The following is a 23,316-nucleotide window of genomic DNA, read 5'->3' as shown; positions in this document are numbered from 1 at the left end:
CCGTGTGAGGTGAGTAGGGGTGCCATGGGAGGGGAGGCAGGACAGGGGATGGCCAACCGTGCCCCATGCAGGCAGCCTCCAAACTGGAGATGGCCCATGGAAAGGCAGAGCCACAGCCTGTGTGACATGGAGACTCTCCAGATGCGAAGTCTCCAACAGCTGAAGTTATTTTAACACTCCCTTTCCATAAGTGAGCTGTCTTCAATTGTAACAGTCAAGGATTTGCTCTGTAAGAGAACAAGAGAGGAAGGAAAAAGAGAAAAAAGAAAGGGAGGAAAGGAGGAGGAATCCAGCAGACTGTCGGGGAATAAGCCAGGGGCTTGGATTCTTGTCCAGCTTTCAATGGCCCAGTTCACCAGTTCTAACCTAGGCTTCTGCAAGGACAGGAGAGAAAAATGGATTCTTTTCTGAAACCATGTGAAAGAAAAGAATTCCCCTAATTATTTTGAGACACACATACACAGGCCCATACACACACAGGCACACACAGACACACACACAAGTACACACAGGCACCCACAGGCACACGCATACTGCAATGCAGATGTGTGTATCCATGCTAAGAATTGGCCACAAAGGAAAACACCAACAGTGGCAGGACTTTCTGGGAGGCAGGCAGGCATCACAGCCCTGCAGAGGAGATGCCAGATTCAGATGCTGGTGATGAGGGAGGACACTGAGGCAGCAGTGTTTTGTGAACAAGGGTGCATTTCTTTCACATGTTTACCACACACGTACCTGCAGTCCACCAGCACTGAATGGGAACCGTGATGAATCTCCATATTTTGTGGAGAAATATACAAGACAGACATAATCCCTAGTCTCAGGTAATTCGTAGTCTACATAAGGAGAGCCACCCACCCAATCACAAAACACCCCAATGGCTTAGGAGACAACGCAATTGGAAAGGAAATCTCCAATTGGGAGGGACGAGGAGCCCTTTGAAGGTAAGTGCAAATGTCAACTGCATGATTCTGCATGAAAATTATTTTGCAAAACCATCTTGCTTAAGAGGAAAGGAAGAGTGCTAACATTTACTACATATCTTCTATGGGAAAGCACAAGCTCCCAGTTTTTTTTATTCAACCCTCTCACAATAGTCCTGTGAAATAGGCCTGATGATCCCATTTTAGAGAGGTAAGCAGAGGCTTGGGTTTATGAAAACACTGATGTCATCAGCAGCTGGTACCCAAATGGCTTGTTCCTCCTGCAAACCCTCTCCCAGGTACTGCCCACGTATAAACCACTGAATGCTCTCAGTAGTCCGTATTTGAGATGAGCGATTGGGTAAGCTGCCCACCCAGGGGGCTGGGAGACAGTTGAGACCTGCACCCAGGCAGCCTGACTGCAGAGGCTGCACCCTAGAACACAGAGCTCTAACTGGGAAAACCAGCAAAGGACATCCAACTGACCAGGATTTTAATCATGTGAGCTGTTGTTCTTATTTGCCCTGGTGAAGGAGGAGGCAAGGGAGAGGACAATAACTGAAAGGAAAGTGACCACAACACTCAGAGCGACCAAGAGGTCTTTATTGTAGCAGTGTAAAAGAGGAGAAAAGGGGGGGGCAGGGGAAGGTTTTTATAGTCCTTCTGCTGTATGCCTAAATCTAACAGGGTCTCTGGGTTTGCAAGCTGCCTTGTTGATACAAGGGGGGTTAAGTGTTCAGCCTTGAGCAGGGGGGCAAAGCGTCCAGCCTTGAATGAGGGCTTGAGCATTTGGACTTGAAGCAAACAGGTTAGATAAAGAACCAGACAGAGGGGGTTTGAGTGGCCAGATCACCCTGCAGCTAACTTTGTTTGGCATGCCTGCAGACAACTTAGTTCAGCCTGTCCTAACATGGGGGGCGCTCCACCACTGAGGATCTCACCACTGGTGCTAATGCCCTGCAGGTGACATCCCTGGGAAGGGTTGCTACTGCCACCTAGAGGGCAGAGTCTGGGATGCTGCTAAATATTGTGCAATGACCGCACCCAGTGGCAAGGAATTAGCCAGCCTCAGGTGCTCCTAATGCTGAGGTAAAGGACTTCAGATGTGGCCTGCAAGGTCCAGAGCTATTGGCCAAGGTTCGGAGCTATACTGTGACCAACAAAATAGGGATGTGGGACCAGATTCCTTCCCGATGCTAAATCCAATGCTTCTGAGACATTAAAGACAGAAAACAAGCTAGCCTAAAACAAGGACATGAGAAAATTCTCTTTAGGGGAACTTTCTAAATGTACCTGAGATCATTTTTATTCGGGTCAGGTAAGGCACTGCCTGGAAAGATGACTTTGATTCACAGTTCCCAAGAGGAGTGAGCATGCCACTCAGAGGCAGCAGGGTTGATCCACTGGGAGGCTGAGTATGGAATCGGCAAAGCCTTTGTTGGGTATTTTGTGGGATGCAACAGGCAAGGGAGGGCTAGCAATGGCACAAGCTTCAGATTGCATAGTTTGAATGATTCTGACACACTCTGGGCTATGGGGTGGTCTCTAGTTGCCCAGCACCTTGTCCTGGGGCTATCCAGGACAGGATAGTGGCCCAAACTGTAGGAGCCTGGCACAGGCAGGTGGTGAGGGGCACAAGCTCCAGTTGAATGGTCTACATGTCAGAGGCAGCTGATGGACCAGTTGTTCCCCATGTCCAGGAATCAGCCAGTCCTGGAAGATGCAGGCTCTAGACTCTTGAGACTCTAAGATGCACTACAAAATATGGAAAATAGAAGCAGTATGTTCCATCTTCACTAGGAGCCTGGTATGGAACACTTGGATTTAACAGTGGCAATTCTGTGCTCAGCTTTGGGAGGGGACTATGGGACCCTGGGATAATCAAGCTCTGAACTTGCTTGAGTCAGATCTGAGACCTGTGCACCCAGGACCAACCACCAGCCTGGGTCTGGTAGTTCAGGGATGTAGAGAAGGGGGAACTCCTGCTATAGCAGGAAGAGCAGGAAGCCCCTTGGGGACAACGGCTCCTGCAGTGGCTCCTAGCTGTCCAACTGTGGGCAAGGAAGATCCTGGCCTCAGCATGTAAGATGAGTGCAGCGGTCTAGTCAGTGGGTCCCCACTCAGGCCCACCACAGCAGCCTGGAAGCCCAGTCTCAGAGATCAGATTCCCTGGTGGACCCCAGGGCCCTGCTGGCATGCAGGATTGTCATATCTCTGGTGTGCCTCCAAGACACTGTGCTGCCCTCCCTCCAGCTGGTCCACCAGTTCCAGCCTCTCTCACAGCCTCAGCTCCTTTACAGAACCCTGCAGCTCATCTCACTCCCCTCCCAACCCTCTATTGAGTCATCTGCTGTAGACCTAAGCTAGAGCTCAAGCATGCCCTGGGACTCAGGGTGCTGGGACCAGGGTTCCTACAGGCACGGTAGCCCAGGGCTTTGACAATAGAGCAGGGGTTCACCAACTCTCTATGGCCTCACCTCTGGTTCCCCTCCTGCCTGCCTCCTAAGATGCCTGAAGGCAGCCTTACCACCATAGCTGAGCCTGATGTTCCTTGCCATGCAACTCTACCTGAATGATCTTTATTTAAAATTTATAAAGGCTATTCTTACGAAGACAAACCTCAGTTATCATAGAACTATTGAAATAAGGAGAAAGCACAATTGATTGAGGATGAGAACATACTCCCAAAACCCTACATAAAAACACCCCCTGCACCCAAGCACAATGCCAACCCAGGACTCCTGGGGGACAAGACAGCTGGAGGACCTGGCACAGCACAGCTATGCAGCTGTGGAGACCACTTTTTCACCAGACCTGGGCACACAGCCATATCCAAGGGAAATGTCTCACATGGATCCCCACATAAATGAGAATTCTGAATCATATAACTTATATATTTGTGGATGTAGTCTTCAGGTTAGTTGAAAGTAAAAGTCTTTAAAATCTTTCCCCACATGCATTTGCTTTTCTGTTTACTTGGGATTAAAAATATTAACTATGCACATTTTATTAAACATGGGGCACTGCAACGTGCTGTCCCTCTCCTGACTCTCTGAGATGGATACTTACATCACTGGTTTTTAGCATTTCCTCTCTTCCAGAATGCACATGTGGTGCTAAAGTTTCCCTCTGGACACTGCTCTGGCCATGTGCCAGGCCTTTTGTAGTCATTTTCCATTGTGAAGGAGTGTCCACCCACACAATGGAGACTCCTTGTGTCCAAGAACCTGTGAATACCTTCTGCTGCCCCCTCGGGCTCCCATGCTGTCCTGCTACCTTTACCTCCACCTTTCCTTCCCTGAGTGAAGGTGCCTGCTGGGTCCTTGGTGAGCTGGCTCCCTTTCCCCTAACAGGGAGGCATGGCAGGAGGCAAGCAGAGGACCCTGGAACCTTTCCTCCATCCCAGGATTTGTCCTCACCAGCCTTTTTGACGAGAGCCAAACACACCTGTTCCTGTTCAGCCTAGTGGTACTCATCTACATCCTTGCCATGGCCGGCAACACGGCCATGGTGCTGCTGATCTGGGCTGAGGCCCGGCTGCACACGCCCATGTACTTCCTCCTCAGCCAGCTGTCCTTCCTGGACATCTTCTTCACGTCAGTCACTGTCCCCAAGATGATAGTGGGTTTCCTCTTCGGCTGGACAAGCATCTCCTTCGGGGGCTGTGGGGCACAGATGTTTTTCTTCATGTTCCTGGGAGCTGCTGAGTGCCTCCTGCTGGCCCTCATGGCCTACGACCGCTATGTGGCCATCTGCAACCCTCTGCACTACCCGGTGCTCATGAGCCGCCGCGTCTGCCTGCTCATGGTCGCAGCCTCCTGGCTGGGAGGGTCCCTCAATGCCTCCATCCAAACCTCACTGACCCTTCAGTTCCCCTACTGTGGCTCTCGGAAGATCTCCCACTTCTTCTGTGAAGTGCCCTCGCTGCTGACATTGGCCTGTGCAGACACAGAGACCTATGAGCAGGTGCTCTTTGTTACCGGTGTGGTGGTCCTCCTGGTGCCCATCACCTTCATCACCACCTCCTATGCCCTCATCCTGGTGGCTGTGCTCCGGATGCACTCCGTGGAGGGACGTCGGAAGGCCCTGGCCACCTGTTCCTCCCACCTGACAGTTGTCAACCTCTTCTACGGACCCCTGGTCTACACCTACATGCTACCTGCAACCTACCACTCTCCTGGCCAGGATGATGTGGTGTCTGTTTTCTATACGGTCCTCACACCCATGCTTAATCCTGTCATCTACAGCCTGAGGAACAAGGAAGTGACTGGAGCCATGAAAAAGGTCATAGCAAGGTGTGGAGTCTGCAGGAATGCCTGAGACCCAGCAGAGACAAGGTGACAAGTCAGAGCCCTTAGTCCAGTTGTATGCACCAAGGCAGGAGTGCTGACCAAGTTGGAAAGTCCTCAGTGTCTAGGACCCCAGGATCTTATTTCTGAGATTCCCTTCTGAGACAAGAGTTACACAGACAAGTGAGAGGAGAAGCCTCTCATTCCCCAGCTGCTAGGCTTTCCCCTTCAGAGAACTGTTTGGTAAATCCTTCCCACTCCCTGCCACCTCAACAAACTACAACTGGGGCTTCTTTTTTAGGCTTCCTTTGTGGGTGTAGCAACCAGAGTCTCGGTGTCACTGGAGGTCCAAGGCTTCCCTTCCCACCTGCCATAGAAGCCAAAGACCCCACAGAGCCCGCTGCCCCAGGCATCTCCCCACTCCTCTGCACTTCCCTCCCCCTCACCCCTGTGGCCACACTGCCCACACTGCTCTAGCCCCCAGACCCCCTTCACCCAACACCCTGCCTGGGGCTTCCTCCCACCATCCCAGGCCCTTCCTCCACTGCCTTCAGAAGCTGCCCCAGTGCCGGATCCCTCCACCCAAACAGCACCCACCTGCACCCACACCTCCTAACCCCGGGTGTGTTCCACATTCCTTTTTCCCCTTAGCACAGCAGGTCAGGCTAGCAGAGGCTACGCTTTATCAGTTACCTATTCTTAGTTCTGGAAGACACCTGGCACATGGATTGGTTAATAAACACTGCTGGATGAAGGGATGAGCTCAGAGGACATTTACTACCTGGACCCAGCGCTGGTTCCATCCAGCTTCCACTTCTCGAAAACCCTTTCTCCCTCCCTCGGCACTTGCCCTCCTCCCTGGGGCTCACTACTTACCCATGAGTGTGAAGGTGCTGGGTCTGTACAAGGCCCTTCCCACACTCTCTCCAGGCACTCCTGCTCAAGGACATGGCCTTGTTTACCACCTGACCAAAGTCGCCATACGTATTCACAGACCTGCCAGACGTCTCCTGAGCTCCTCACCCACACCCAATGCCCCTCCGCATGTTGCAAAGGCACCCCAAGTTTGTCGTGCCAGGGGACCCCTTACCTGGAGAATGCAGGAAATTCCACCAGGTCTCACTGTCCTTTCTCACACTGCCCTCCTAACTCACCTGCGGCTTGTTCCCAAGGTTTAGCCTACAGGATCTCTAAATGCAAATACATGAACAAATCCCACTCCTCCACCTCAAACTCCTTGGCAATTCCACTGCTCCTACATGGTCACCTCCTAACAGATCACATGTCAGTTCCTTATATTGCTTACTGCCTGTCTTCATGACAACGTAAGCTCCCTAAAAACAGATCTGTGGTTCTTACAAACACGGAAGAACAACAATATGAATCTCTTGAAGGAAAACATCTTTTTCTCTGTCCACAAAGCCCTGTAGCTCCCAGCCCTCCTGGGCTCCCATCAGTTCCTTGTTCTCTCCCCTACTCCCTCCCATTTCCTGGTCACCAGCAGAGCAGGGCGTTCTTGCACCTGAGGTGCTGCTGGCTCACTGTGTTGGGTGAACCCCTGCACGTCTTTCCTTCCTCAGCAGAGGTACTATGTCTTCAGGGAGCCTTCCCGTGTGTCCCAGCTGATGAATATTCACACAACTGAATATTATTCAGCCATAAAAAATAATGCAGTATTGTTACAAACTACAGCAACTTTCAAGGATGAACCTTCAAAGCATTCTATGGAGTGAAAATCAAATGTGAAATACTAGAAACGGTAGTGGTCAATTTGTACCCAATGACCAGAACAGGCAAATCCATAGAGAAAGTCATTAATGGCTTCTGGAGGTCTGGGAAGGGAGAAATGGAAAGGAGAAACCTGCCCAGGTTTCATTTTGGGAGTGAAGAAAAATGGTGGCTGCACCACATTGTGAAATTTATAGATGCCACTGGTGTATGGGTATTGAGATGGTGAATTTTATGCAAGGTGTATTGTGCTACAATAAACCCTTTGCAATGCTTCATGCTCCGTTTAATCCTCACAGCTGCTGCTGACACACAACCTCTAACTCCAAAACCTAAAACATTGTCACTGTGTCTAAATGAGGACTCCACCATGAATTGTTCATTATGAGACTAAGCCAGAGGACCACGTCACCCAGACTCCCTCTCTAGCACTTTCCTCTTGCTGCAGATCTTACGTGGACTCCCCAGGCCTAGAGAGGAAGGCCTGACCCATTTCAGCTGCAAGCCCCCTCCTTGCCAACAGCATGTCAAAGCTGACTTTCACTCCAGCCACATGGGCACTGCATCCTCAAGTGCCTGCAGCTCCACTGGACTGGACCTTCATGGGCTGGTGAATCTACTACAATAAATAGTGTGATGTAGGGTAGATGATGATGATGATGATGATGATGATTGTAATCCATAAATTAACGATTTAAGTGTACAATACAGTAGTGTTAACTGTATGTTCAATTTTGTTCAACAAAGATCTCTAAATATTTTTCATTTTGCAATTCCCTTTCCCCTTCTCCCACCTGGTAGTTACGGTTCACTTCAAATGCCTCATATAAGGGAATTGTGCAGGGTTGTTCCTGTGACTTGCTTATTTCTTATGGAAAAATATCCTCAAAGTTCATCAATGTTACAGCCTATGGTAAGAGATCCTTCTACTTTAAGGTTGATGTATAGTCCACATTCTCCTTATCCATTCATCCGTCCACTGATCCATATTTAGATTGCTTCCAAAAAAGAGTAGTGTTTTTGCAGCTGAAAAAGCAAGGCCTCAGAACAGCAATGGGGAAGCTGGAAGACTTTATAACCAAGACTTTATAACTTCACGGGCAGAAGGAATCCTTCATTCATTCAGCACATACTAATATTGTGTTCACGTCCAAGGCACTGGCCTAGTGACTCCTGGGGACACACACATCATGCACATGCACAAGGCCCCCGTTCTCCCAAAGCTCAAGAAGGGCGGAAGTGTTGGAAAGCATCATGAACTTCCAGGGCTGCTCCAGGTGCACAGCTGCTAGGAGGGCACGTCTGGGAGGCCAGAACTGCCCGTGAGGAATGAAGCATAGTGCCACGCTCCCTCTGGGGGTTCTCACAGTAAGAAAGAGGGGCCGGGCCGCGCACAGGAGCACACCTCTGTGGGGAGGGACTGCTCCAGAAGCAGGACCTACTGCTGCTGGAGCTCCCCCAACTCTGTGCAATGTGAAAAGAGTTCCCAGGCTCCAGTCACGTGTGGAAAGGGCCTCGGGGTCTCATTGGCTCAGGCTCCGGGAAGGCGGGCAGAGCAAGCAGGCGACCAATGAGAACCTCGGACCATGACGTTCTGCCCCGCACATGCGCTGTGGTGTCCTGCCCTGGCGTTCTGCCTTGGGAGCCACGTGCAGTGGGTGGCCGCCAGGTAGGCTGCCACTGGGAGGGTGCCACCCCCACTCACCCTCGGGGCTCAGCCCACCACTGCGTCCTTGTGTGCAACAGAGCGCGCTGGCCCACATAGTGCGGGGCCCTCGGAGGCTCGAGGCCGCCCAGGTCTGCCCCCTGGAGGTCGGGCTCCCAGCAAAGGCGCGCAGCTTAAGGGCTTCTCTTCCGCAGAGAGGACCACACCAGCCACAGCCATGTGCCCCCCAGCTCCGGGCAGCCTGCTCCTGGTCTGCAGCCTCGCTGTGGTGCCCCTCGTCGCAGGTGAGCTAGCGCCTTTTGAGGTATCCAGATCCCCAGCTCTCTTCCCTTCCCAGCATCCCCCTTCCCTTCTGCATTTGCACGCCCACCCCAGGCCTGCTTTCTCTTTCTTCTGCCCATCCTGCATTCCAGCCCTACCCCTTCATTTCTACCCTCACTTTCCTGAATTCCCACATCTTGGCCTCAATCTCTCTTACCCCATGCACTACCAACTACAGTGTCCCCTGTATTCCCAGCTGCATTTCCCCTTCAGTGCCATCTTCCTTAGTCTGGTGCTGTGTTCTGCGTGGTACCTGCAGTGAAGGAGTTGACACAGAGTCTGACATCAAAATGCTCCCAGTCTAGTGAGTGTGATGGGGACAGATCTGCCTGTGGCCTCCAGATCAGCCAGTGCTGACCACCGGGTGTGTAGATACAGTCATCGGAACAGTTGACACCTGCCTCTTGGAGTGGCAAAGAATGTGTGAGCTGGTGAAGCTGCAGGCCCAATGCCTGGCACTCAAGAAGCTCTTATTAAAGAGTAGCTTTGTGTTGTGGTGGAGGTTTTATTCTTTTGTTTTGTTTTTGTTCCCCTTTCCCCCAAAGATGACATGTATGGGGAAGGAAGGAGCAGCTGAAATGTTTATCATTGAATTTGGTTTAAGGGTAAGGGGTATTTGGGAACATCTAACTATCCCTGGGTTCACCTGTGCCCAGGTCTTTTTTTTTTTTTTGACTGGGGATTGAACCCAGGGATGCTTAACCACTGAGCAACATCCCCAACCTTTTGTTTTTGTTTTGTTTTATATTTTGAGACAGGGCCTTGCTAAGTTGCTAAGGTTGGCTTTGAACTTACGATCCTCCTGCCTTAGCCTCCCCACCCACTGGGATTACAGGTGTGTACCACCATACCCATCGTGCCCATATCATTTTCATATTCCCCATTATTCCCAGGTCCTCTCAAGCCAGCCTCCACCATCACCTTGTTAGTCCACCATTTCAGGGATTGGAGGCTGTTGACTGCCAATCCCACCAACTCATGCTTTTTCTTTTTTCCTTCAGCCTCTTAACTGCTCTTCTCCGTGACTGAAAATAGACTCTTCATCACCTGCTCTTTCTCCCCACCCCATACTAGTGGATCAGACATGACAGCAGAAACACTGTCACTTAGTAGGAATTTCTAATGAGACAGTTTAATGTTAGGTTTAGAAAGGAAGACTGGCATGTTCAAGAGAGGCATGGAATGGGATCAGCCTACAGACCAAGAAGTTTGTTAGAGCCCATAGTACAGAGGGGTCTTGAAGTAAAGCTTCAGCCAGTCCAGGAAAAGCTGGTGTTCTTTAAAGGTCTCTTAGATGGGGAAGAGTGAGACCAGGATAAGGTCTCACTCAGGTCAGTTGACATTACTAATCAGATTGGACCATGCAGTCAGTGTTTGGGGCTGGGACAGTGCTTAAAAGGTCCCAAGTCTCACCTGTTGGGTAGAAGAAGAGAATTTTATAAAACAGTGGGTCTGTTAACATGTAGCCTTTGATATATGACATTTAGGACTTTAGATTTAAAAAGTCAGCATAGTTTTACATAAAGTTCCTACTCTTTCTTGATTTTTCTCCTGCTTTCTAAGAATAGGTTAGAGAAAAATCACTTGATTTATTTATTTTGAGGAAAAGCTTTAGGCAAAATATAGTTTATCTTGGGACTTTGAACCTTCAAGCCCTGTTCTCCATTCTTCAGGAGTTGTCATTCCTGCTCTCATATTGGGCCTTGCCAGGCCAGACCAGCTGAACTCTGAACACGGTGGATGAAAAACCCAGAGACAAGGTTGTTCCAGAGCAGAAGTCAGGGGACCACCCCCACGATGAAGTGAAGTCCCAGTGTGACTGGCTCTTCCTTTTGTTAGGAAGAATGAGCGATGATGTGAGGTTTACTCAAAACTAGAGATAAAATGAACAAGGATGCAGGTTCTCAGGACTCGGAGCCAGAGCTGTGATTACAAGTAACCATAGGTGCTGAGTTGCTCAATTTTATTATTTCAGCAAGCAGTTCTCCAAGGCAGCCTGCAGGACTCTAGGCAAAATTAAAAGGGAATGAACATGACATTTTTGCAAATAGCTGAGGGGAATGATCTGTGTTTCCTTGTCTCTCGGGAAGCACTCTTGGTGAGCCTTAGAAAGAACATCCTGTTTTCAGGATATTCTGATTCCGGAAGTCAGCAGTTTTCTGCTTCTCCAGTCAAGGCACCTGGACCAGGGTGGACCAAAGGCTTCCACAGTGCCTCCTCCAAAGTCCAAAGCCAGCTTCACTGTAATTTCCAAAGCTTATTTTCGAAAAGGTTAAGACAATCAGTGTTCTTTCACTGAATAGGTATGAAGAGTGTGGGTAACCAACCTGGGGTGCTCAGCATTTTAATAGAAACCAAAGTCCAGAGCTAAAAAGAAAATACTAAAAAGACAAATGAAAGCCTTTTCCTAGATTATTGTGTTGAAGATGGTGTGGAATCTCAACCGTGGTTGAGAGAGCAGAGAGGCTATGGATCTGCACAACACACCCTCTCATAATTTCTGCCAGTGTTGCCAGAGTCCCAAGCTAGAAGCTCCACTCTGGGGGGTCCCAATGAATCAGATCAAACCCTCCCCATGAAACCAAGCAGAAAGGTAATGGTGAGATGCATGGAGGAACTTTAATCATATAGCATGACTACATCAGGAAGACAGGGACCCATATCTTTAGCCCTGTCCTAGAGCAACTGACAGGGACAAGGTTTTTTAAAAAAGGGGATGAGGGCTAGGGGTGGAGGTCTGCAGAGCCGGAAGCTTTGCACAGCTGCCAGAGCAGGTGACACTAGCTAGACGAGGTCTGGTCCTTCATCATCTCGAGATTGGGCAGGCCAAGCCTTGTACAGAATAAGAACATTACTATTGCCTGAGCATAGTTTTGACTCTTGTCACAGATGTGTGTCCATCAGAACTGTTGTTCCTATGAGCCAAGATAAGTGCTGAAAAGAACAGCTCAGAAGAACTCAAGTTAAAAACAAGTCAGACAGGGCTGGGGATGTGGCTCAAGCGGTAGCGCAGGCGTGCGGCCCGGGTTCTATCCTCAGCACCACATACAAAGATGTTGTGTCCGCCGAAAAACTAAAAATAAATACTAAAATTCCCTCCCTCCCTCCCTCCCTCCCTCTCTCTCTCTCTCTCTCTCTCTCTCTCTCTCTCTCTCTCTCTCTCTCTCTCTAAAAAAAAAAAAAAAAAAAAAAAAAAAGAAGTCAGAATAGAGTCGAGGCGGACTTAGGTCCGTAACTGGACCTCCTTCACTATTGCCCTGGGAGTCAGCCTCCTCATGGGCATAGAGAATCAGCTCCAGGGAGAGGAGCAGAGTGGGAATTACCTCCATATGTAACCAGAAGTTCCCTACTTTACTACGCTGTTCAGAGCTTGCTTTTTTGTTGTGATTTGAGCACTTTCCATGATGGGTCTTTTTGTTTTCTCAAGAGCAAAAGAAAATTTTAAAGCTCCACCAGAATATATGTACATTCCATCCTCTTGCCCCGACAAGTATACCTCCAGGAAAAACCCAGCAGTCCTGTAATTGTCACACTTCTCCAAGTTCCATACCAGGGAATGGCAGCTCTGAGAGGCTGCAGCCATGGTCCCCAGCTGATCTCCTTGCTCCCCGGGGCTGTGTGTATAGATATACACGTGGTAAAGATCAGGCCCCCTGTTCCCACCACCTCTGAGGGCTGCCTGCCACATCCTCTGTCTACTTGAGCAAGAGAATTGGGATTCATGCAAGGGGGAGAGGATGTACAGGCTCCAGAGTGCATGTCCCCTGGGTGCCACTTACACTCACCTTGTTGGGGATAGCAGCTGAGCAGCTAGGCAGCTCCTGACGGGTGGGGGCGGGGTGGTAAACAAAGACAATCTGCCTTTTGGGAGCCTGAGAAGAATTCTGCAGGTAAGTACCTTGCTCTTACTCCCCACTTCCCCTGCCCTTACCTTCTCAAGTTTTCCACTTCTCAGTCTGTAATTCCCTGCACTCCTGCTCTACCTGGGCATCTTTGAGAGACTTTTGTGGTGACTGCAGGTGGCAGTAGAGACACATGGTCAGGGGCAGGGAGCTGCCTTCGTTCTCCATGACATGAGGGAGCCCCAGAGACAGAAAGCAGGAGGAGCTAAGGCTCCTTGTCATTGGGGCCCCTTCTTTAAGCATGCTGTGTTTGCCATATCTGTGACCTCTACCTGTAAAATCAGATTATTGTGTGCCAGTGTTTGGAACTAGACCTCTTCCAGGCCTCCTCTGACGAAACCACCCCTTCCAGAGGGGCCTCTCTGCCCACCCTGTGGGTGCCACCTGCACTCGACTGTGTTCTGCTCCTCTGAAGCCTTTATCATTTTCTGATATACTGGGTCCTCTTAGTTCCTTCCTGGTTTCATTTATCTCCCCCATGAGAAAGTAGGCTACTTGAGGACAAGGACTTCTGTGGTGCCACAGTACCGAGTTAGTATCACCCGAGGAATGCAGGGTCTGGGCAGCAGGGAGGGGGCAGGTGAGTTTGAGAGGCCATTCAAGAGCATGAGTACATTCTCCAGATGGTGGTGGGTACCATCCAGGTTTCCCTATTTTTTTTTTATTTCCTTAACAGTCTCCTGGGAGATTAAAATGAGTGACTTTGAGGAGAAAGACATTGATGAATTTGCCTCCAACGGGTTCAGGTGCCCAACGTGCTTTGCAGTGAAGGGAAGACTGTGCAAGGCAGAGTTCAAGTGGTGTGCCACAGACAGAACCCAGTGTGTGGAGTTCTCCGGAGTCATTGACACAGGTACTCTCCAGGCGGCGGTTCAGGGTATTTGGGACAGTGAGCAGCCCTCTCAGGCTGACAGAGGGCCGGATTAAGGACAGTCCTGCTTTTGTCCACCTGCTTAGAAAGCTTTTCCCCTTCATCCGTCTGTGAGTCTGAATGTGTTTATTGACAGGATTTGTTAGCACCTGGATAGTGGCTCAGCGTACTGATGAACATCCGTTCTCTGCAGCCTTGGTGAGATTTTTTTTAACCCAGTGTAGGTTGGTTTGGTTTGGTTTTTTTTTCCTTTCTCTCTGGGTTTTTAATTTTCAAAGTAAAAATTATGGAGAGAGGCAGTGACTAAACTTAAACTTTCTTCAAAGTGGTCATTAAGCATAATTTACTTTCTATAAGAAATTAATACAAAATTCTTAATTAAAGACATACATTAGAAATTAATTAGCAGTGGTGTTGTGATGTAGCCTGCAGACAGGAGGCTCAAGGCCATGGGGTTGGGTTGTTTCTGGAGCTCTTTTTCACCTTCTTACTTCTCTGACTCTGGGGAACTCAGGCTTCCTGAAGTCATCGTCGGGGAGGTGATGACAGGGCCTGGTGATATTGGCTGGTCTGAAGTTTTTGCTTCCTGAAGTTTGTGTAACATGATTCTTTATCTAAAACAGCCATCCCTAGATTGCTCTTGATGTCCCAAGGAAATGAGACAGAATCATCAAGAGCATAGTGCCTGCCATATGAAGGAATGTATCTGAAGGGATTTGAAAGGCAGAGAACATGAGTAAAGTGATAGGGTTTTTTGGGGGGGTTTTGGTACCAGGAATTGAACCCAGGAGCACTTAACCACTGAGCCACATCCTCAGCCTTTTTGTTTGTTTTGTTTTTATTTTGAGACAGGGTCTCTCTCAAGTTGCTGAGGGTCTTGCTAAATTGCTGAGACTGACTTTAAACTTGAGATCTCCTGCCTCAGCCTCCCAAGCCGCTTCGATTACAGGGCTGAGCCACCACACACAACTTAAAAGAGCTTTTTGATGGCTATTGCTATTTATTAATAGGATCCTCAGACCAAGAGTAAGAGGAAGTTAGCTCTGTCCTCAAGATCATACGGAGCGCATGATTGCAGCACAGGTACCCGGCACCCTGCATGTGGTGGTCTCCAGGATGCTGTAACAAAGCATCAGGACTCTTCACCTCCGTTGCCTTTGGTATAGAGCTCATGTTACATCCCCAAGTGCTAACATGGGCTAGAAGGCTCAGTCACGTCATGTAAGAAGATAGAGAAATACTTGATTGACTCAGGGTGTGAGGGAGCTTAGGGATTTGCAGGCCCTTTTGTTGGGATGATATCTGCCAGCCCATGCCTCTGCTAGAGAGGTCAGTATTGGTTGCATCACACAGGAGAGTGGCTGATTTCTGCCCTGTTCAAGACCATTCTGTGGATGGAGGGAAGTTTAGATGAGGAGGAGGAAAAGAAGAGTCTCATGTCTGGTTTCTTACAGGTTTTAGCAAAGTGCCCATTGAACTGAAGAAGTGTGCACAAGCAGACCAATGCACGGAGACGATAACTACTTATATGGGTTTTCCAGTTTCTAACGAGAGTAAGAGTTGCAGGTCACCCTTCGGAACAGGGACCAGAGTCAGAACCACACCTCCCATCTTCTTTGTGTTCTTCCTGGGGAAGTTGATTCACTGAGCTCCTGTGAGGGCCCAGCCGCCTCCATTTGTGGATTAAACTTGCACTGCTTGTTCCTATGCCCTTCCTTGACTGCCCCTTCCTCCGTGGGTGTTTCCAATTGTCTGTTTACTCATTCGGCAAGGTTCACATGCTGTGTACCCAGCCACACTCAAAGTGGCCCAGGCCATGTCAGGTTCTGACCCTCGAGGTTTCTGAGCATTTGAAACAGGACGTGTGGCAGGACAGAGCTCAGAAACCATTGTCAGGAGCAGCTGTAGGGACTGGTTTGCACACGGGGTAGAGGTGATGGAGGGTGGATTGGATCAGGGAGGTGAGGTTCAGATGAACTTTGAGGAGAACTGTGCAGTATGCTGCAATGGTTGGGACACACAGATGGGGAACTGGCAGAGGCTCTGGTGGTCTGGTGTGGTCTACCGGAGGGGGCATGGGGGAAGAGCCCCGAGTAACCATGGCCAGACTGGAGCCACCTTCTGTGAGAGGCCAAGGTGCTGCCCGTAGTGGACACATTGTGCCCTGGCACTGCATAGGGTGGTCCGCACAGGGTGGTCCACACAGGCCTGTGGCACCCCACCTCGCACACTATCAGGAACATGTCGGGGCACCTGCCCCAAGATTAGAATCCTCCTCCCATGTCTGTGCCTCAGGCCCATGGCCCCTCCTCAAGGGCACCCCACTAGGCACTGGTGCTGCCAGCACCATGAGCCAGCCAGGAGGCTGCCAGGAGGAGGAGAGATGCAGGGCCCAAGCTGCTACCTGCTTGTCACTGAGGATGGCCCAGGGTTGGCCATGGGGTTCCCTGAGCACACACCTACCTCAGCCTGGAGCTGCACAGAAGGCCCTCACTGGTGCCAGAGCCCAGCACGGAAGATTGAGAAGTGGACACAGGAAAGGGCCAGGCCAGTGGTGAGCAATGTCCACAGAGGGAGGATCCCAAACACGGCTTCCCCTGCTCTTCCCTTGGCTGGTACCTGCACTTGTGCCCCACCCATGGCTCTATCTGTGTGCTTATACCTTCTGTTCCCTGTTGTGCCCAGTGTTATTTCTTGAACTCTTGGATGCATTTGCTTCTTTTTGTGCCCCTTGTCTACCTTTGGCAGGGCAAAGAAACCAGGGACAACTGAAGTTCTGTTTAGCCTACCCCGTTTTTAAAATTTCTTTGATGGATCAAAACTCTTTCCTTAATTTAAAAATAGATAAGTCTAATATTTGCATTTGTACTGAAATCAATTTTATAAAACTAAGTTAATTTGCTTTTTGCCACTGTGCCCATGATAGAATATCCACCTACTTTCTAGGGCAGCTCCTCTGAATGGAACAACAATATGGGTCAAATAATGAGGGGTTTTTTTGTTTTTTTTTTTTTTAACTTTGTAATCAAACTAATTCCTTGTCCTGCAGCTCACCTTCAGAGGTGGCCAAGGCTTTCCTGGGTCATAACACAACCTTTCTGCTGCTGGCAGTTCCTGAGGCCTAGGGTCTCATGAGAATCACCAGACACACATGTGCCCTGTCTGCCAGCTCCTGGATACCTTTCCTCCCATGGCCAGCAGACGCTTCCTCACCTGCGATGGAAGTCCATGAATCGAGGGGCCTTGGCCAGCCTAGGTGGCTCTGGCTCAGAAGGTGTGAGGCAGGAGGCCAGATATAGCTCACGTGACCTTGGTTACTTCAGCTGCCTGCTGGCCTCTCTGCAGGGCAGGGGGAAGGAGCTGACTGTGTCACCCTGGGAGTCCCTGCTGCCACTCTCAAGTCATGTGGAGAAGAGAGCAGACCTGGTGCTAGCCTGGCATTGCCTGTTTCTGTGCCAACTCACGGCCTCCGGGGCAGGTTCTCAGAAAACCTCCCCTGGCAACCTGTGGTACTGAGGGGAAGTTGCCAGAGGCCTACCTGGGGCACAAGGAGGAGGAGCCAGCATGCTAGGGACAGTCTCCTGTTTGCTGTCTAGGCTTTGTGTCCCTGCAGCTTAGCTTCAGATGGCCCCACAGCCCCACACTGAGGGCATGCCCTCCTCTCAGCACAGATGAGATCTTTCCTGGGACCTGAGATGCCACTGTGCCCTCTACTCCAGATAAAGACCCTCCTCAGGGAGAAGGGCCACCCTCCTGTAGGCCCAAAGCAGTTCTGGGGCCCATTATCCTAGCCACTGACACAGATTCTCTCCCTGATCAAATGCTACCTAGCTCCCCTACCTCCCTTCTAACTAGGACCTAACTCTTGGCCATCTGTGCTTGTTACCACCTGGCACTGCCCCAAATGGCTTGTTTTTACCAAGAATCCTGAGAAGTCAGGTCAAGCAGGCACACAGACCCTCCCTATCTCCTCAGACTATCCTCAGATGACCTCTGACCCTGTTGGCCCTTCTTCAGCAAGAAGCTTGTGAGGCTGGTGAACCAGGATCCAGTGACGCCCACCAGCTCTGTGGCCATATACTCCACCTGCCATGCTCTATTTGGAGCAGTCTCAGTCTCCTCAAGGCAAAACTGTCACCTAAACTTTGGTCCTTGTCCCCAATGCCAATTCAGTAATGGGCACATGGTTTGGGGAAAAGAGAAACAAAGTTTCATTGCTTTGCTAGCAAAGGAGGAGCACAGGGCTCCTGTCCCACAGAGTGATTTTGCCCATCAGCAGGAACAGGGGGCATTTATAGAGGTGATGTGAAGGTTGCATTCCACCTATTTTCTCTCTGGAGTTGAATGCACTTGTTAATTTGGGAGATAGTCATTTCTGAGAGCTTCTATTGCCATGTCCAAAGCGGATTGCCTCCTTCCTGTGGTGAGAATGTGTTTAAGGACAGATACTCTGCCTAGGATGGCAAAGAAAGGTCATCATATGCCCCCCACCACCACCGAAAATTAGGGAGTAGAGAGGATGGAGGGGGAAGGAGAGGAAGAAAAAGAAAATTTTCTTTTAAAAATGAGTAACAGTGGCAGAGCAGCAGGACTGTATTACTAAGGTGGACACTGTCACGGTGCAACCGAACGCTCAGTCCTTGTCCCTGATGCCAGTCCAATCACGAGGACATGGTTTTGTGGGAAAAGAAAAAGGAAGATTTCTTGCTTTACTAGCAAAGGAGAAGCACAGAGGCTCCTGTCCCTGAGGCTCTGATCCTGCCCATCAGTAGGAAAGAGGTGGGGCCAGGGTTAAAGAGGTGAGTCAAAGGCTACATTCCACATGTTTTCTCTCTGGAGTTGAATTCACCTGTTAATTTGGGAGATTGTCATTTCTGAGGCCCTCTGGTACCATCCCTAAAGTCTGGAATCCTTCCTTCCTATGGTGGGTGATAAATTTGCCTAAAATAGGGGAGAAAGATAATCCTGTTTCCCCTGAGATTAGGGAGGTGGAGAGATTAAGGAGGAGCAGGGAGAGAGGAAGAGAAAGAAACATGTCCATTTAAAAAATCAGTTGCAGGAGGGCGGGAAGGTTGTAGTTCAGCACACTGCAGAGGTTCTGCCTGTCTGTCTCTATGTGGTGTGTTCCACCTTGACAGCTGCCACCCACAGCAAGGCCTCCCCAGTGCTCAGGCATCCCCAGTGCTCAGGCATCTGGGGTGAATGCTAATCCATTGCCTCTGAATATAATTGAAACAGAAAACAGGAAGATGGCAGCAAATCCTTCAGGACAAGTTTTTCAAAACAAAAATAGAGTTGCAATCGTGGCAGAACTGGACAAAGAGAAATGAAAATTACTTATGCAGAACCAATCTTCAACAAATAATCCTGGAGCTAGCATTGCACTCTCCAGACCAGCTCTTAATAAGGACTTCCAGGGTCATGCAGAACAGCAGCATATCACAGCCCAGCAGAAGGCAGCTTTGCAGCATGCCCATGCACATTCATCTGGATACTTCATAACTCAAGACTTTGCATTTGGAAATCTTTTTCTTCCTGTTTGACCTCGCCTTGACCCAGAATGAAGAAAACATCTGTAATGAAAATTACTTTGTAATACCCAATGCCAGAGCTCCTCTCATTCAGGGCTGTACATGTTATGCTCAAGTTCGGGACCCCCAAAAGACCACCAGAGACCAAGATCGATGTAAGCAGCAAATAGGTATTTATTGTGAGCTAGCTCAATCCTCCGCGTGCACACAGCAACTGATGACACTGAGAGGCCCTGAGTCCAGGGTTTGCAGCAGTTTTATACACTCTTTGGGGAAGGCAGGGAGTTCATATACATCATAATATCTCTTAGCAAATAATCACACACCGCTGGAAAATCATAACTCTAAAACATGATTAGCACATTCACTGGCAGGAACAGGTTGGGTAGGGGTGATTGGTTAGTACAAGAGGGGGTGTGGGAGGCCATCCTTGCACGTGATTTGAGTTACCTCCCTGGCTGGGTGAGAGGCGCTTAGACACAGCTGTGTTAGAGCTTTCCCCACCCTTTCCCAGGTCCAAGGGCTTGTCCGTGCAGAGGCGTGTCTGGCACTGCCCTGAAGACCCAGTCATCGCCCCTGATCTTGGGATGCTACCACCTTTAACCTTCATTGGATGGAATTTTCCCTGGAATTTTTTATTCCCCAATAAAAGCCCACTCCCTCTCTCTCTCTCTCTCACTAGTCTCTTCTGTAAACCTCACTACCGCATTAGGTGGCTGGAGGCGGGATCTAGGAGAAGCCTTCCCGAAGCTGGTTTTAAAGGTAATAAGAGTCTTGTCTCTTTAATCTAAAACTCCCTAGTATTTACTCATGAATCAAACCTTCTTTCATAAAGCCAGCGCTGGTCACATAGCAGAAGGGGATTAGTTTGAACTGATTGATTGTCCACGAGGGGAGTGCATGCTGAACTACATGGTTTCCCAACATGTTATCAACCACCATAAACTACTGGGAAGTCATCTGGCATCCCAGGTATTTTCCCGGTCTCATGCTGATTGGAGGTTGCTAGGGGGTTGCTATGGGTGCTCACCTAGCCTGACTGAGTTAGGGACACCTGGTGCAGCATATCTCTCCTGTTATTTGTAGATAAACAACTCAGCAGGGTGGGTATGTGCCTAGGAGTGCTCTGTGGGTCTTTCCAAGGACAAGAGTCATGCCCCCTTCCTTGGACAGGCTTTGCTCTGAGATAGAGGCTGGTTTCTCATACACACTGTGACATTCAGAATTCTGGTGAACTTACATATTTTTTTGCTTCTTGAAAAGAAAGGAATATGTAAGTAAAAGCAAAAAGAGTGGGGGGGACTAGGATGATGAAAGCTTTAGAAGCTGGGTTGTCTGAAAATTTGATTATGCTGCTTAGTGACTTTATTTTCTGTAATGCCATTTGATTTTTAGCTCTCAATCGAACTCTGAACTGGATAGTCATGTAAAATCAGCCCCTAACAACTGAGTACGTTGTGTCCACAATAGCCTTATATGAACCATTTGTAGTACTTAACTTGAAATAAATGAGGATGCTTTTGAAAAATGTGAATGCATAGGATTAAATAAGTTAGGTTTATATTTGTAGTCCACAGGATTCATGTAGTATATAGCTTTCAAGTTAATAGTCATCGTTATCATCCAGAAGTACTCTTTGTAAATGTATAAATATTCTCATATTATTTTAAAAGAAAACCCAAGATAAAACTAAATTACCAACCAGTCTTAAGCATCTTTTATAAACACTCCATTATAAATGATGTGACAGTGGTATTCAAAGTAATTATAAAGAATGTGGTGGCTTGCACATTTATTTGTACATGGTCTTATTTAGCATTACTACATAAATGGTATGTATATGGTTTCATTGTTCATTCTATCTGAAAATTTAAAATTAAAAAAAAATCAGTTGCATTGGCCGAGCAGCAAGGGTTATATTCTAAGCATAAAGTGGACACTGCTACAATTCCCCACTGTCAATTCCTACATTTCATTTTTATGGAAAAATGAGTGAGGACATCTTCAAACTGCTTCCTGATGAAAGAGGGGAAGTTAGGGGAAGTAACCCAAGTCCTTGTTGTAAGTTCAGGCACCAGTGACTAAAAGGAGGCAGATTAAAAGGCTGATGAATGAGGCTTTATGAGATTCACTCCTGGGAGAGACCCTCCAGTCCAACAGAGTGGGTCTGGGGAATCTGCATGGATTCAGCCGTATTGGAGTTTTTATTGGGCTTAGGGCAGAAAGGGAGGGCTTGGGACAGGAAAGGGAAGTTTTTAGAGTCCCTTATCTTACTAGGGTTGGTCAGGGGAGCTTGCTGAAGTCCAGGATTGGTCAGGAAACCCCGCTAATTGACAGGTGGTTATGTTGGTGCCTGATTGGTGGTTCTTTCACACACATGTGGGTTGCCTTATGATTTGTTCCCTTAGCCATCTTAAACCAACCTAACATCCCAGCCTTTCTGATGACATAGGGCATCAAATTCCATCTGGTTACTTCCTGCTGGCTACAGGCAAAGAATCTCATTCCCGTAAAAGTGTCAGGGAGGGTTTTAGGTAGGGGCAGAGTCTCTGGAGTCTAAGGAGTTGGTCATGAGTCCTAGGTCTCCATCTTGGGCATCAGGGGCTGGTGGTCATGAAAAAGTAGTTGATTTACTGACTGGCTGGTGAATTTGTGTATCTGATCTTGCAGGAACTTCTTTAGGCAATTTAATAGACATGGTCCTATTAGGAGAAACATAAAGAAGACTAATAGAGGTCCTGCAAGGGGGAGAAGCCAAGGCCATACTTGACTGAACATTCCCTATGGAGCCTGTTGGCCTAGTTGCTATCTCCTCTTTTCTAGTTGTTCTTGTCCTTCATTACTCCCAGGAATGACTGTGTTTTGGTTTGACTGTTTTTGCTAGGTGTTTAAGATCAAGCTGGTCAAAATTGACTTTGTTTCTATCTATTGTTAAGAGTCAGCTGAGTTCCCAAAGGGGTCGATTGTGGGGGAACTTGAGAGCAGCTTCTTAGTTCTGCTAGTGCCATTTGTGCTAGGATGGGTCCAGGTCTTGCTTGATCATGTGGCTTCCCTTGGAAGGCACCAGTGACCAAAAGGAGGCAGATTAAAAAGCAGTTGAATGAGACTTTGTTGAGATTCCCTCACAGGCATGACCGTCCAGTACAACAGAGCTGTTCTGGGGAATTGTGCACGGGCTCAGCCAGATTAGAATTTTTACTGGGCTTAGGGATGGAAGGGAGGGCTTGAGACAGGAAAGGTAGGGTTTGGGACCGGAAATGAAGGTATTTAGAGTCCCTTGTGCTACTGGGGTTGATCAGAAGAGCTTACTGAGATCCAGGATTGGTAAGGAGTCCTCGCTGATTGACATGTAATTCTATTGGCACCTGATTGGTGGTTCTTTTGTGTGTACATGCGTTGCCTGGTACTTTGTTTCCTTAACCACCTCAAACAAACCTAATGCTTGTTCCTATCAGGTGGGTTGTGGACAGTTAAGGCCATTCACCATCAGAGCAGTCCAGAGGTCCACAGTGGCAGATGGCTGGTGACTGGACAAAGTATACATAGGGCAGGGATCATGATAAGTCAACAATAAACAAGACAGCAAAGCATTGCTTTTTCATAAACAATTGGCACAAAAGCTATTAGTACTTCAGCCAGTCTCTGAAAACCATGAAGACACTAACTCGTAATCTTATCAGTGAAAAACACGTCAAGTTCATCAACATAGGTGGTTAGGAAGATTTATAGGATCATGAAATCAGACTGAAATTAACTCAGGACAAATTTGCAATTTTGTGATAATTAATATTAGGCACTTTTACACAAGAACCCTTTCTTGATAGCCTCCAGCTTTAAGTTCTGTTGTTAGAGCTAACACAAGTGTACATCTTAAGTTCACTTAAAAAAAAATTGTTTTCCAATTAAATTTTCAAGTAGGATGTGCTTTTAGGCTATATTCTCCTGCCAGGTTTTTAAGACCAAGTTGATCAAAATTAACCGTATTCCTATCTCATCTTAAAAGGAAGTTGAGATTCTTCAGAGATTGCTCTTGGGGAAGTGTTCAAACCTCCTTACTCCTTTAGCTTTCCTCTACAGCAGTG

General features: G+C 48.5%; 2 protein-coding genes and 1 pseudogene across 2 annotated transcripts; all 3 read left to right on the top strand.

Moving 5' to 3' along the window:
* The first annotated feature begins 4,335 nt into the window (after positions 1 to 4,335).
* On the top strand, positions 4,336 to 5,384 carry LOC101962029 (olfactory receptor 2T27). Its single transcript, XM_005334144.2, has one exon. It carries the CDS (start codon positions 4,416 to 4,418, stop codon positions 5,244 to 5,246), a length of 831 nt encoding a protein of 276 aa, XP_005334201.2. The 5' UTR covers positions 4,336 to 4,415; the 3' UTR covers positions 5,247 to 5,384.
* A 3,139-nt stretch (positions 5,385 to 8,523) lies between these two features.
* Positions 8,524 to 15,410, top strand: LOC144366627 (uncharacterized). The gene is made up of 4 exons (XM_078021115.1): positions 8,524 to 8,612; positions 8,804 to 8,893; positions 13,509 to 13,685; positions 15,158 to 15,410. The coding sequence occupies exons 1-4, from the start codon at positions 8,549 to 8,551 to the stop codon at positions 15,349 to 15,351; spliced, it is 525 nt and encodes a 174-aa protein (XP_077877241.1). The 5' UTR covers positions 8,524 to 8,548; the 3' UTR covers positions 15,352 to 15,410.
* A 1,345-nt stretch (positions 15,411 to 16,755) lies between these two features.
* On the top strand, positions 16,756 to 21,027 carry LOC101971435 (SOSS complex subunit C pseudogene; annotated as a pseudogene).
* Positions 21,028 to 23,316: the final 2,289 nt, after the last annotated feature.

The sequence above is a fragment of the Ictidomys tridecemlineatus genome, chromosome 1 (assembly GCF_052094955.1).
Source record: "Ictidomys tridecemlineatus isolate mIctTri1 chromosome 1, mIctTri1.hap1, whole genome shotgun sequence".
NCBI lineage: Eukaryota > Metazoa > Chordata > Mammalia > Rodentia > Sciuridae > Ictidomys > Ictidomys tridecemlineatus.
This window is presented reverse-complemented; position numbering and strand designations above follow the sequence as displayed.

What these genes read in the sequence shown, in the direction of transcription:
- LOC144366627 (XM_078021115.1), top strand. Translation starts at nt 8,549, where the DNA reads ATGCGCTGTGGTGTCCTGCCCTGGCGTTCTGCCTTGGGAGCCACGTGC. An exon ending in GTGCAGTGGGTGGCCGCCAG is followed by an intron (nt 8,613 to 8,803) that starts GTAGGCTGCCAC and finishes TCTCTTCCGCAG; the next exon opens with AGAGGACCACACCAGCCACA. An exon ending in TGTGGTGCCCCTCGTCGCAG is followed by an intron (nt 8,894 to 13,508) that starts GTGAGCTAGCGC and finishes TTTCCTTAACAG; the next exon opens with TCTCCTGGGAGATTAAAATG.
- LOC101962029 (XM_005334144.2), top strand. Translation starts at nt 4,416, where the DNA reads ATGGCCGGCAACACGGCCATGGTGCTGCTGATCTGGGCTGAGGCCCGG.